The sequence below is a fragment of the Phalacrocorax aristotelis genome, chromosome 6, assembly GCF_949628215.1.
Source record: "Phalacrocorax aristotelis chromosome 6, bGulAri2.1, whole genome shotgun sequence".
NCBI classification, from domain to species: domain Eukaryota; kingdom Metazoa; phylum Chordata; class Aves; order Suliformes; family Phalacrocoracidae; genus Phalacrocorax; species Phalacrocorax aristotelis.
Genome location: NC_134281.1, coordinates 40,763,746 through 40,778,159, shown reverse-complemented (window position 1 = coordinate 40,778,159; position 14,414 = coordinate 40,763,746). Strand labels below are relative to the sequence as shown.

General features: G+C 47.5%; 2 protein-coding genes across 2 annotated transcripts in view; both read left to right on the top strand.

Moving 5' to 3' along the window:
- SGIP1 (SH3GL interacting endocytic adaptor 1) overlaps positions 1-10,775 on the top strand; it is a 60,519-nt gene extending 49,744 nt beyond the window's left edge. The window contains exons 20-25 of the mRNA XM_075097337.1: positions 1-156; positions 636-768; positions 1,061-1,263; positions 1,846-1,910; positions 2,506-2,670; positions 4,340-10,775. Of these exons, the coding sequence (XP_074953438.1) occupies positions 1-156; positions 636-768; positions 1,061-1,263; positions 1,846-1,910; positions 2,506-2,670; positions 4,340-4,362 (745 nt within the window). The 3' untranslated portion in view covers positions 4,363-10,775. The remainder of the gene's footprint in view (positions 157-635; positions 769-1,060; positions 1,264-1,845; positions 1,911-2,505; positions 2,671-4,339) is intronic.
- Positions 10,776-11,594: 819 nt separating this feature from the next.
- Positions 11,595-14,209, top strand: DYNLT5 (dynein light chain Tctex-type family member 5). Its single transcript, XM_075097335.1, has 3 exons — positions 11,595-11,712; positions 11,835-11,959; positions 12,818-14,209. Exons 1-3 carry the CDS (start codon positions 11,676-11,678, stop codon positions 13,019-13,021), a joined length of 366 nt encoding a protein of 121 aa, XP_074953436.1. The 5' UTR covers positions 11,595-11,675; the 3' UTR covers positions 13,022-14,209.
- Positions 14,210-14,414: the final 205 nt, after the last annotated feature.

The window sequence follows — 14,414 nt, the reverse complement described above, 5'->3', positions numbered from 1 at the left end:
GTGTATCGTGAAGATCATGGGGGAGATGGTGCTGTCATTTCCAGCAGGCATCACCCGACACTTTGCCAACAACCCTGCTCCAGCGGTGCTCACCTTCCGTGTGCTGAACTACAACAGGCTGGAGCACGTCCTGCCAAACCCCCAGCTCCTCTGCTGGTAAGCCCCTGCCTCGCCAGCATCCCAAAGACGGGTTTCCAGAAAAGTAGGGTGCTTTGCAAAAACACATGGCCCAAAGTCTCTTCCTTAGAAGCCTGCCCTGATTTTGGGAAGGAAACTCTCAAGCCCTTAAATACTTGCTGGAGTACTCCCTCTGAGAGCAGCCCCTTTGCCAGGCAGAAGAGCATCAGCAGAGAGGAGCAAGTGCTTTGATGGGGTTTGCTTGGTTTGTGCCTTGCACTGCTCATTAGACCTCCCGTTTGCAAAATGAGATGACCTACAGGTTGCATCTGCTGTGCCTCCCCAGAATTACCTGAGGACAAGCCAGACATGCATGGGAAGGAGGTAGTATTTCTCCAAATGTGGGATTAAATGTGGTCCCAGCTGGCGGCCGGTGCTGCGTCCTGCATGCTTTCTTCTAGAAAAGATTTCTTCTGCTGAGGCATCTTACACGAAGGGTTAATTCTCTCTCTGTGCAGTGACAACACACAGAGTGACACCAACACAAAGGAATTCTGGGTCAACATGCCAAATCTGATGACTCACCTAAAGAAGGTATCAGAACAGAAACCACAAGCCACCTATTACAATGTGGATATGCTCAAATACCAGGTAGGGTTTTTTTTGTAAGATAAAACTGTGCCAAAAATGTGTGCTTAACTTATAGATGTAAAAGATGGTATTTCTCTAGCGCAGAGTGGAGATAATGTGAGTTGAGGGCATGCCATCCCACTAGTCCCTTCTGTATGTCACTAGATTGCCTGATTTTGAGCCCAGTACAAACTTTCTATGAGAATACAAGGTATTGTCTCCTCTGAAACCAAATGCAATTACCGCGTCTGTAAAATGGGATTTGTCCCTTCACCCCTATGGAAACTAAATGTTTTTTCTGTCATTTTGGAAGGTATCTGCCCAGGGTATTCAGTCTACTCCATTAAACCTTGCAGTGAGCTGGCGGTGTGACCCTGCAAGCACTGACCTCCGCATTGACTACAAATACAATACAGAGGCAATGACCACACCAGTAGCTCTAAACAACGTCCAGTTCCTTGTCCCCGTTGACGGAGGAGTAACCAAACTTCAAGCTGTGCTTCCTCCTGCTGTCTGGTAGGAATTGCTGACCTGACAAAGAGCTCGTTTGCTATCTCTACCATGCCCCTGCCTAAAACAGTTGTCCTGCCTGCTGGGTGCAGGATTGGGATCACTCTTGGGAGGTGTCTGTGAGCAGGAGCTGGGGGCATGCTGGGGACCAAAACCTGTCCTCCTCTTGCAGGAGGAAGCATGCAACCCCCCTGATTTTTTTTTTCTTGCCATTCCCACACGCAAATGATCAGAGCTGAACGCATGTGTGCAAGCAGCAGAATAGCGACCCTTATTTCATGTTTTGGCTACTTTTATCTGGGGCTCAGAGGGATGCACAGCCATCACTGCCATAGGCATAGGCATGCACGTTTGCAGCAGGGAAGAAGGCACGGCACACCCCCATTGCCTCTCACCAATCGCACACCTCCAATGCAAGACCAGCGTTTTCCTGCTTGGGTAAAACCTAAAGCCAAGCTCCCAGAATTGCAGCTCTGGAGAGCAGCACCAGCGCTGCTCCCCCAGCCCACATGGCCTTTAGCAAAATTGAAATGATTCCTTTGTAATTTCTTGTTTCCTACAGAAATGCTCTTCTTCATGTGTTTTTAGGAATGCCGAACAGCAAAGGATATTGTGGAAGATCCCTGATATCTCTCAGAAGTCAGAAAATGGAGGTAATCTTGCACATGTGCATGTTATTGATTCTGAATACTTAAATCAGACACTGACCCATTTACCATGCCTGCACACAAGTCCAGACACACAGATTCCTGCTGGCGCTTGCCAGGGAAGGGTGCTATTTAAAGCTAGGAGCAGAGCTTTGAAAAGCAGGGATACGTGCCACTGGTACTATTCTGCCAACTGCTTTGGCATCAGGGAAGGCTATTAACACATGGGTTTTGGATGTGGTTGTTTGCCAAGTCCTTTGCTCCATTGACCCTCTCTGCATTTCAAAGGCTGAGGCCCTGCATTGCATCCCGGTGGCAGGGGACAAGAGGGAGATGGGGACCAACCGTAGCCTCCCACAGGTCACTGCTCTGCGTGTCACCCACGCAGCTCAGCGCTTTGTATCACTGGGGTATCTGAAAAGTAAAAATCTGCTGGGAGGATGAGGGGGTTTGCCTCTGGCCCCTCCCCAGGGAACGCTGGCTCAGGTACCACCATAGGAGTGGGTTTCACTTGCAGCACTTTGGGCATCTCATTGTCTTTGCTGGCAAATCTAGCCCTGGGATGCTTGTAAGGGTCTTGTGCTGGACTTTTAAATTGCAGGTGTGGGGTCTCTGCTGGCCCGATTCCAGCTCTCAGAGGGGCCAAGCACCCCAGCCCCCCTGGCCGTGCAATTCACCAGTGAGGGGAGCACGCTGTCCAGCTGCGACATTGAGCTCGTCGGCGCTGGATATCGCTTCTCCCTCATCAAGAAGAGGTTTGCAGCAGGTAGGTGCCTCGCCAGTGGCTCCTTTTGGGATGGCAGTGTCTCTCATAGAACCATAGAATCATTTATGTTGGAAAAGACCTAGCACTGCCAAGTCCACTACTAAACTGTGTCCCTAAGCGCCACATCTGCACATCTTTTAAGTACCTCCAGGGACAGTGACTCAATCCCTTCCCTGGGCAGCCTGTTCCAACGTTTCAGAACCCTTTTGGTGAAGAATTTTTTCCTAATATCCAATTTAAACGTTCCCTGGCATAGCTTGAAGCCACTTCCTCTTGCCCTATCACTTGTTACTTGGAAGAAGAGACCAACACCCACCTCACTACAATCTCCTTTCAGGTAGTTGTAGACAGCGATAAGGTCTCCCCTCAGCCTCCTTTTCTCTGAGCTAAACAGCCCCAGTTCCCTCAGCCGCTCCTCATAAGACTTGTTCTCCCGACCCTTCACGAGCTTTATCGCCCTTCTTTGGACACACTCCAGCAACTCAATGTCTTTCTTGTAGTGAGAGGCCCAAAACTGAACACAGTATTTGAGGTGTGGACTCACAAGTGCCATGTACACAGGGGCAAGCACCTCCATACTTCTGCTGGCCACACTATTCCTGATACAAGCCAGGATACTGTTGGCCTTCTTGGCCACCTGGGCACACTGCTGGCTCATGTTCAGCTGGCTGTCGACCAGCATCCCCAGGTCCTTCTCTGCCAGGCATCTCTCCAGCCACTCTTCCCCAAGCCCGTATCATTGCATGGGGTTGTTGTGACCAAAGTGCAGGACCCGGCACTTGGCCTTGTTAAAGCTCATCCAGTTGACCTTGTCCCATCCATCCAGCCTGTCCAGGTCCCTCTGCAGAGCCTTCCTACCCTCGAGCAGATCAACACTCCCGCCCAATTTGGTGTCATCTGCAAACTTACTGAGGGTGCACTCAATCCCCTCACCCAGATCATTGAGAAAGATATTAAACAGAACTGGCCCCAATACTGAGCTCTGGGGAACACTGCTTTTGACCGTCCACCAACTGGACTTACCTCCATTCACCACAACTCTTTGGGCCCAACCATCCAACCAGTTTTTTACTCAGCAAAGAGTATGCCTGTCTAAGCCATGAGCAGCCAGTTTTTGCAGCAGAGTGCTGTGGGAAATGGTGTCAAAGGCTTTTATAAAGTCTAGGTAGACAAAATCCACAGCCTTTCCCTCATCCACTAAGTGGGTCAACATGTCAGAGAAGGAGATCAGGTTGGTCAAGCAGGACCTGCCTTTCGTAAACCCATGATGATCCCCTCTGGCTGTGCAGGCATGCCTGGGACTGCCCTTGCTGTGTATCTGTTGGCCGTTCAAGCCTAGAGGTCCCGCCACAGCATGGTGTGACAGGGCTGAATGGCAGCAGAGGGGCAATAGCTCCCTTGCATTAAATAGATCCTGCTACCACTTACTAGAGCATTGAATTTCATGGGCTCTTTTCTCCTTTTGGGTCCTGCATGAAAGGCAGGGTCTGGGGATCTCCAGGAAGAGCTTTTACCCCATTGCTGCAGAGAAAGACAAGCATTTTTGCATGTGCCGTTCATGCCTCGCAGCAGCATGGCTGTGGGTGCAGGGGCCAGTGGAGGTGGGTGGCCATCCCTTGGGGACCGAGGCTGCTTCCTCCCTGCAGCTGATTTCTGATCCCATTTCTAGGTAAATACTTGGCTGATAACTGATGGAAGCTTATGCAAGTCTATGGAAAATAATACGGAGAATACCCAAGGACTGCTGTGCGTGGAGCGGGTTTTAATTACAGTTTAAGGAAAATGAACTAAATCCTGCACTCGGGACATTTCTGTTGGAAGTGTTGACAACTTTCAGCATTTTTTCCTTGGAAAACACCGTCTTGACCAGTCCCACAGTATTTACTTCTAGATGTAACATTGTTAATGGTTTTAAAATGTAATTATTGTATTTGTAAATTGTACTCATTCCAGTAAGGCTGTATTTTGGCAGTTAGACACTTGAGTTTTAGCATTTTACCATTCATGAAATGGATGTAATTTAAACTGTGGTATATAAATTTAATAGTAGTACTGTTGAATGGCACAATGCTTACAGAGGTAGATTACATTTTGTCAATATATACAATTTAAATACAATACTGATAGCTGTTATGAAGGGGGTGCCTCATAAAGAGAGAGTGAAGTAGACCGACATGCTTATTTACTTTTTCTTCAATCCTTAGTATGTCTCATGGTGATGAATAAAAATCTTCAGGTTTAGCTGGTTTAACTCCAGAAAAATATCACTGTAAATGTGGAGGTTCCTAATACAGTCTCCCAGCAAAAAGCAGAAAAAAATGTCACTCCTATAAAGAGTATTTACTTCAAATTTCCGTTGCAAGCAACCGCCATGAACATGCCCTTGTTCCCTTACAGCTGCATATTAACTGTCAGGAGTCCCAGCAGCATGTGCACAGGCGATGATCGCTTCTCATTGCCCCATGCCCTTACATTTTGCAGAGGTGCAGATAAGGAAATATGCAGGCAAAGAGGCTGGGTAGTAACTCTGAGCTTACAGCACTGTCCAGAAGAGTTATTGTTGTTTTTAAGGGTGAATTTTCCAAGCAGTTTCCAGATATTTGGTTGCATTTCTATGTTCCTTTGCTTGCCTTTTCCGTTTTTTTCCTCCATTTTTGAAAGCCCCACAGGTTTAGAAAATGCTTTAAAGGTATGCAGCCTCCCCCATGCCTTTCCATTTTACCACACAGGGAGGAAAGCATATATATGCAAGCATTGGAAAATAAACACAGCCCAAGCCTGACCCTTGGTGGGACACCCAGTGCCAGCTTGGGGCTGGTGCTGATGCCGAGGAAGCAGGGGCAGCACAGGGGGCTGCCGAAAGCCTGCGGGGCAGGACCCTGCCTCACTGGCATCAGGAGCAGCTATCTCATGGAGACAGGAAAATGCATAGAAGTGCTAAACTGGAGGCTGCAGGGGAAAAATTGTCCCTCAATGTTTTCCCTGAGCTGACGCGGGCTCGAAGCTGGGCTCCTGCACTGGGTGCGACTCCTCTCTGTGCATTGCCTGTGCAGTATGCAGCATTTGATCTCTAGTTGATAGTCTCAGCCTACTGCTGGCAACATGCTGATAGCATGCATGGCATTAATGGAACAGCGTCTGCCAACATGGAGAGCTTGTTCTCATGGGGGAATTTGGTGATATGGAGAAAAAAGAAGGAATCTTTTCAAAACTAAATGTATCTGCTGTTCAGATGCACAGAGAACACCACTGAACGTGGATTTGGGGACCTTAGAAATGTGTGAGATGACTGATAGTTCTAGTTTTACAGTTACAAATGTTGCCAGGATTAGGCTTGTGCATTTGCATTGAAAGACTTAGACTGTGCATTTTGGGAAGTGTTTGGTCACAGAGCAGTTTGGAGTGACATAAGAAAACAGAAAGCCACGCCCATCTTAAAAGGAGCTAAGAAAATCTGGAGATATTTCAGTTCTGAGATGACTCCCAGATTAAGATACATGTGCTAGGGTAGTTGATTTGTGTGCATGCTCACAAAAGGTATCAATACAGATGATAAAGCACAATTCAGTTACGCAACTTCATACAACTTCGCAGTTTTTGAAAGTAAACCTGATGGTACTCCTGGATGGAGTGTTCAACTCTGTTAATTTTTCCCCTGAAATGGAAACATGTATAAACTATGTAACCTACCCCTTTCTGACATAGGAATATAGGGCAAAATCCAAGAATCAGTTTTTGCATAATTGGTTCATGCTGTGTACAATTGTTATAAACTCATGCTTCCAAGAGAGATCTACGTCATAGTCCTGAAAATAAGGATTTTATAATGTAAATATTACCAGAACATAGATATTTTACTTTATATTTCATTTTAAATACAAGGTGTTTACATTAGCATTGGGTTTTTAAATGATTTTTTTTAAAAAAAACAAACAAACAACCCATAACCCAAAGTTCCCTAGTTTGTCCCATTGTGCTGTCCCACAAAATGGAGGTCACATTTTCCAGGTGCCTGTTGGTACAGGGATGCAGCCCTTGTGGCCTGGGTAGAGAAATGAGAAAGCCCTACACCCTTTCTGGAGCGAATTGCCTGGCAGACCTGAATTTGATGTGCTGGCACGTTGGCAGCCCTGCAGGGGCATGGCCCCCCTCCAGCCACTGGCAGGTGACACAGAACAGCTATTCCCAGCCTGCGACACCAGGACCAAAACCAGCAGTTTGGGACAGGATTTTTGCATACTGCTTTTGCCGATTTTTTGCATAGTGTTTTAGTTCACTAGTCATTTGCTCAGGAGTGTTGAACTTCCTGTGTCCACTTTCCCTCCCAGCACTATCGCCCTTCTGGGCTCCTTTGCAAGGAGACACCGGTCTACATTGATGGTTTAGTTTTCCTGCCCTGCTGGTGTCTGACCAGAGAGGCAGAGTGGCAGAATGGCCCAGGGATGCTTATTTTGTCAGGTATTTGTCTTCCTGCATGCTGTACGGGTGTGGCACCCCAGCATTAGCCCAAGTGGGGAGCAGGAACAGACCAGGTGAATTTCTAAGTCTGAAGTACAGGAGCCTGGTCGCCTTTCCAGCTGTCTTTGAGAGGGTGTCTGCAGAAAAAAAAGATTATGAGCAGCAGTTTGGGATGTATCAGACTTAAATTTAGAGCACCAAATAGGGGCATATATAGGAATGTTTATCCCCAATGCTGGAGTCTATTGTAGCAGTGAGAGCCCCTGCCTCCGGAGAGGCCATGGGGGATGCACTGCCCTGTTGCATTCCAGGCACTCAAGCTCTGCAGGCTTCACCTCTGCTTTTAGGCAGGAAAAACTGCGTATCTTCAGGGAATGCATCTGCTTCGTACTCCCTGCCTGCTAGCAGAGAGCAGCTATGTCAGCAGGGCATTGAAAAGGCAGCAGTGATTTAGTTGCCTGTAAGTCACCTGCATTTCTAGAGCTAAGCATCAGCACCCTGAGCATGTGATCCAGCAGGACTTTTGCCAAGTCAGGCTGAAGCTGAAAAGGGGGCTCAGCCCTCCAGCACTGCACTGGCACCCCTTAACCCAGCAGCACTCAGATCTAACTATCTGAGTAAAGAAAAGGATAAATAAAGGAGGCACTCTAATAATAAATAGGTGTGATGCATGCACAGAAAGGCTTTAGTCTGGTCACTTCTGTGGACCTTTCCCTTTAGACTGTGTTCTAAGCCATCTCTCCCCTGAGGGATTTTTCCTTGGGGTCCCCAGTAGCCACCAGCAGCCCATGCCTGCAGGGTAAAGGTGCTCACTGGTGGAGCAGGAGTGTTTTTCCCCACGGACACCTGCAGACTTGGGTCTTTAGATGTTAGGAGCAGGAAGTCTTTGTTTGCAACGTTTCCTCTTCTGTTTGTTGCAAATATTCACAATTCTCAGCCAGCTTATGGTGCTCCTCACAGGAGACATTTCAGACCAATTTTCTACTTTAACAATATTTCTTAATACTTATGAAGTTGCTCAATAGTATGAAATACTACCAAATCGTAAGCTTTTCATTTGGTGTTTGCATTTGTTCTTAAATATAATTCCCCTGTTTTAAAGCTGCTTCTTATTTTTGCTGTAAGGCCACTGTTCATTAAACTCCTATTCCTGCCCAGCTGGTATGAGTTCTCAGTGCGTACGTGTGCGGCTTCACTCACAAAAGCTTTGTCACACGAGTGTGATCTTATACCGAGGAAGTTACACAACTGCATGCTCCTCCGATGCAGGCTGGACTTCAAGATGTGCTGTTATCCAATATTTCAGTTAAATTAATTTTGTCTTCAGTATGCCTTTTCAGGATTCATCTGTTAGAGGTTTTTAAAAAAAATAGGTGGGGAAAAAAGGTTTATGATAAAGTGTCATCCCATTTTGGCCAGGTGGGGAGATGGGGAGGGAAGGCAGTTTCCCAGGCAGGCTGCAGGCACCATCACACCCTCGCTGCCAGATGCTGTGAGGGTATCTCTCACAGCAGTGCTCAGGGTTTGGGCTGCATGGGGAAACGCCAGAGAAATATGCTGCTTAAACTTACAGCTTTGAAGCCATGCATGCCTGCATGTGAGACCTGTCTGCCTTCTCCTTTTAACATGATCACAGAGACCCAGCGTGGCTGTTTAGTGCCGGTTGTAAAAATTGTTCAGCTCTCGCACAGGTGATTTTTTTCCCACCAAGGCCCCTGCCGAGTCTGTGCCATGCTGCCCACACCACCATAGGTCGTACTTTTGTTCATTTATCTAACTCCGTATGACACAAACCATCCAGCAATGGCACTCTGTCAAACCACAGCTGTACCCCAGCAGCTACCGCGCAACATTTTCAGTGCTGCTCTCTGAGATTCCTGCAGCATGAGCATCACGTAAGGAAACACTGCTTCACTTTATCCCAGTGGGAGCATTTTTAAACAGCTGGACTGCAATGAAAAGGTGACATTTTTAAATGCCCTCAGACAGAGTCAAACACCTTTTACTAAAACTGTTCAGCCTTCCTCGGACCTCTTCCTCCATTCCCTGTCTCCTTCAGCAGCAGTGCAGTTCCTGTGCCCACTAGGCACGTGGTACAGTTCTGTGTTGCAGAGGAATCCTGCTCCATTTTACCTTTTGTTTTTTTAAATACACCCCATCGGTCTGTTACCCAAACACCCAACATCTATCTGAGAAAGCTGCTTCACTGCCCTGAATATAGAGTGAGTTCTTCCCTACTCCTTTGTTGTTTTTATGTGAAAATGTCTTGGTTGAAAAATTAATTTTGAAGCTTACCATGACCAAAATAACGTAACATCATCACACCGTACTTTGCCGATAAGAAATTACTGTCTCAAAGATTTAATTTCATAGCCAGAATTCTTCTTTTCTTCTGTTTCTCAAGTTTGCCAAGGAAAATAATTCTTGCAGAGCCCGGGAGTTTTTATGATCATCAGTATTTTAATTATTTCACTGTAAGGCTAGAAAAAGATCCACAGAAATACCCCCACCTCTTGCGTGGCCTCCCTTATCACTTTAGGAGGGACTGCAGAAAATGCTGCTGACAACTGTGCTTAAAATCCTAAGCATTAGTGTGGCAATGCTCTTCAAAGGTTTGCACACAAGCAGGACTTCACTACGGGCCAAGCAGCATGTGATAAAACACGTCAGGTTTTAGCAAGGCATTCAGAATGTCTTATTCCTCTGTTAGAAATCTCTCTCTGGACACAGGGTGAATTACTGCAGACATGCCATCCTGCTGTTGGGTTTGTAATCCACGCAGGAGGGGTTTTCCACTCCAAAACACTCTAAGGTTGATGAAATCATCCGGTTGCTTTGACGGCACAAATCGTATGGAGACGTTAGTTGTGGTCTGAGAGAGGAATCGAGTCAGGTTGTGGTTTGAAGCTCCGCTCCCACAGCCATGGGCAGGCGGGTGGAGGGCACAGGGCACAGAACACCCTAACCGTGACACCTCTGAACCCAGAGGAAGCCCCAGAAGTGAATTGGATCTCCCAGGGTATTGCCCTGTATCATTTTATGAACTCCCTCTTGTATAAAATGTTTATAAATATTTGTGGATTAAGATACACAGGTCTATTTTTAAGATTTAAGTTAAATAAGTTAATTAATGGCTGGCCTTTTTTGCCTAAACGTGCAATGAGATATATTATACCTTTAGTCTACGATGGCCTAGGTACTGCTTAGTCTGTGATGAAAACTTTGCTGCTTACCTACTGTTCTCAGAGAAAAAAACTGTAAAAGACATACAGGTTTGTTGCACACAGACTATTGCAGCAAAGCTTTGTATTTGACCACTGGTAATATGAATGTGTTGTATTGACTTGTTGAAGATAATCATGAAACAACATATTTTAAATGTTACTTGCCTTATAGATTAGAATACAACTATGTGGATATAATTTTTGTAAATAATGTTTTTTATAAATGTCTCTCCTCCATTCTCCCTGTCACCCATTTCACAAAATCTTGAATATGCAATTATTTACCATGCATAATGTTGCAAGAAATAAATCCCCAAGTCAGAACAAAGTTTATTAATTCTATACATAAGAACCCCATTAAATACCCAACTGAGTTGCAATTTAAATGTGATTTTTTTTTTCCTTGAAAATAAAAAAACATAAACCACTTCTTTCTCCCAGTGAGCTTTGCTTGCACATGCAGGAGAACCCAGAGGAGCCGGGCAGAGCTGTCAAGGGGTGCCATGTCCCTGGCCCAAAACATCATTGCTGCTGGAGCTATGTGCAGCTTCCCGGGTTAGGGACAGGTCTGGGTTGGCATGTGGGGACATGTGGAGATCCACAGGGACTGTGGGGACAAGTGGAGCTTGAGGGGATGTCTGGGGGCTGTGGGGGCTTGGGGGGGGTAGGGTTGAGGGGATCCATGGAGGCCGTGGGGACATGGCAGGGCTGTAGGGACGCAAGGGGGCTGTAGGTACATGTGGGGACCTGGGAGGCCATGGGGATCCACAGGGGTCATGGGGACCTGTGTGGGCTATAGGGATGTGTGGGTTCCTGTGGAGGCCATAGAACACGTGTAGCCATGTGTGGGAAGCCATGGGGGCAAGTGGGGGCTATAGAGACCTGTGGGGGCTGCAGGCACATATGGGGACCCATGGGGCCCTGGGGACTCCTAGGGGCCACGGCGTCCTGTGGAAGCCGTGAGGACATGTGGAGGCTGTTAAGGACATGCACGGACCTGTGGGAGTCAGGGGGATCTGTGGGGATATAGGGACACGCAGGGATCCACGGAGCCTGTGGGGACATGTGAGGGCCGTAGGGACACACAAGACTCACAAGAGGCTGTGGGGGTCTACGGACCATAGGAGGTCCGTGGGGATCCACGAGGCTGTGGGGACACCCACGGTGGGAGAACGGAATGGCTGCCCGCGCGGGCGACACCCCTTCGCGCTGGGCGGGACCACGCAGGGGCGGGAGGGCGGCGGCCACCTCAGCTCCGCTCCCGGCGGCCGCGGGGCGGCGCTGGCCGCCGACCTTCCGCCTCCCCTCATCAGCGGTGCGGGGATGCATGGCGGCGCGGGTTTCAGGGATCCTCGCTGGGGTATGTCCTAGGGCCGGCAGCTTCGGACGCGACGAGGGGCCCTCCGAGGTGCCGCCTTCTGGTTTCAGCGCGGTGGGCTTTCCCTCAGAAAACCGGGCTTAACCTCACTGCCTGCCCCTCAGGTCCCCCCAAGCGCTTCCCGGTGGCAGCGGTGGATGATATCCTGAAGGATGTGCTGGGGAGCTACCTGAGGGAGCAGCCCTACGAGCCGACTCGGTGCAGGGACGTGGCAAAGGACCTGGCTGAGGTACCGCTACGCTCGAGGCATGGGGCGGCCATTTTGTCCTCACACCTCGACAGGGTGTCAGGGAGGTGGCCGTCGGGGCGGGGAGGTCCCCAGATATAAAAATCAAGTGTAAAATAAATTCTGGAGGAGGCCATCAAGATGCACCAAAGGTTTGTCTGAGATGGATGTAGGCTTATACAAGTTAATGATGAAGTTTGTTTGAGCAGTGGTGGCTCTGGCCAAGCATGTGGTTCAGTAAAAACCCCCACAGGACTGTGGTTGCCCTGTTCAAAAATATCATTAATAAATTTAAGTATGTATCAGACCTTTCCAAAATAGGCCAGTTATGGTAGTGGCTGACTTCTGGAGTGACCCATGTGCACGCTTCTTCTTTTTAAATTCAGTCTTGGCTGCTGAGAAAAGACACCTCCTGACCCTTCAGTCATTCAGCTGATTTGGTGCAGAAGAGCTCACCTGCATTAAAAAAACGCTACTGTCTGGTCTTCCTTTCCCCCCTGTAATCAGCAGGTAACTGTGAACACACATGGAGGAGAATATTGTATTCATGTACAGTAACTCCTTAATAACACCTCGGCTTGCATTTCAGTAGTCCAGCAGGAAGATGTGCCTGTTTTTACCAGATAGGAGTGTCGGTTCTCTTGTGAAATGACCACAGCAGTGTACATGCCACCTGTCTGCAGGGCTGGTGGAGTTTGCAGTAGATGTTTCAAATGCTGCAGTGCAAAGATTGTCATCAGAATTGTTGCAAGGGCTCTACAGTGCAATGCTTGTGCTCGTCTGTCCTAGAAAACCAAATCCCTGAACATCTCCTGTAAAGAGAGCTTGCCGCTTGTGTCTAAACATGTTTTTCTCTTGCAGGTTATTAAAGCTCGGGTGAAAGACCTTATGATACCAAGGTACAAGATTGTTGTGGTGATACATATTGGGCAGCTGAATGAACAGAGCATGCAGATTGGAAGCAGGTGCCTGTGGGATCCTGCAAGTGATACGTTTTCGTCGTATGTGTTCAAGAACATGTCACTGTTTGCTCTTGCAACTGTCTATGCTGTCTATTTTGAATAAGGAGGTAGTTGAGTTTAACAGCAGGAGAAATGAACATTCAGCTTAACTCTTCCTGTTGCTGATGTTGAAAGTGGTTGTGAAGGACCAAGGCAACTTTCACCTGCTTTGAAATATGGTTACCATAAGTCTTTCAGCAGTGAATATAATAATTGTATTTCCCAGAGCTTTCTCTGGGAAGTGATTCTCTGTGAAATGCTGTTTTGCACCTGATTCTGGCTGCTTTCAGAACCAGGTATCCCTGTAATGCTCTTTTTCCTCCCAGAATTTGCCGTCAGTATGTGATCCCCAAGTAGCAACCACATTTTTGGAAAGTAAGACAGAAGCATTTTAAAACTATCCCCATTAAGTGGTGTTTGTGGGCAGATAAGTGTGTGCCAGGGCCCATGGCCCTGGTTCCATGCACACACTGTATTTTAGATGCTGTAAGCCTCAGTAGCTCAGTGCTGCAAGTTACCCTGCCCTGCCTGGGGGATAGTGGGGTCCCTTCAAACCTTCCTGCCGGCCCCAGAGGTGCCCCAGGTGGGCTTTTGTGGTGGGAGGGCAGCAGGGAACGAGGGAGTCAGGCACTTTGCTCACCCAGGGCTGTCCTGGCTGCCCCTGAGCACTGAGTGCAGAAAAAGTGGCTGAGAGAGGTAGAGAAAACTAGCTCAGTCCCATATTGTTTGAAATAAAGTGAAAAAATGTCTTAAAATTGCATCATGTGTAGAGTATATAGATCTAACATGTCTGGGCCCTTCTATTAAAGGCGCTTGGATCTACCAAAAAAAAAAAGTTGAATTGGTGTTCTCAGCTGATACCTGCCTATAGACAAGAAGGGAAATACAGTCCTCTCAGCTCAGAAGTGTATTTCCAATCTCTCTGCATTCAAATTAACTGTCCACTAAGTAGGACCTTAGGGGACATTGCTGGAAGGAGCTGGAATAGGAAATAAAGCATGGCTACTGCCTGCCCAGTTTAGGGGCTAGTGCTGACCGATCACAGGTCTCACGTGCTGCAGCCATTTCCCTGCTGTGATGGGGGTCTGACTCACAGGCCTCATGGTGCTGCACAGGGCTGTCTGCACTGCGTTGGCTTTATTCTGATTCTGAAGGTGGACTTTTTGCTACCCGTATTTCACAGCTGAAACCTGCTGTTGGGTTTTCATAAGTTAAGAGAACAAGCATATAATAAATTGCTTATTTTATTACATTTTATGTGCAAAGCTGAAACTAGAACAGTAGTTAGTTGGGAAGAAATATTTGTACTCATGACTGAAAGTTTAACTTTAAACCGCTGTAAACACTTTGTGGAATCCAGACAGCCCAGCGTGAGCTGTCACTGCAGCTGTTTGCTGGTTTGCACTACAACACTTAACACTCAGCCTTTACTCCCTAGTGTACTCCAAAGAATAAAG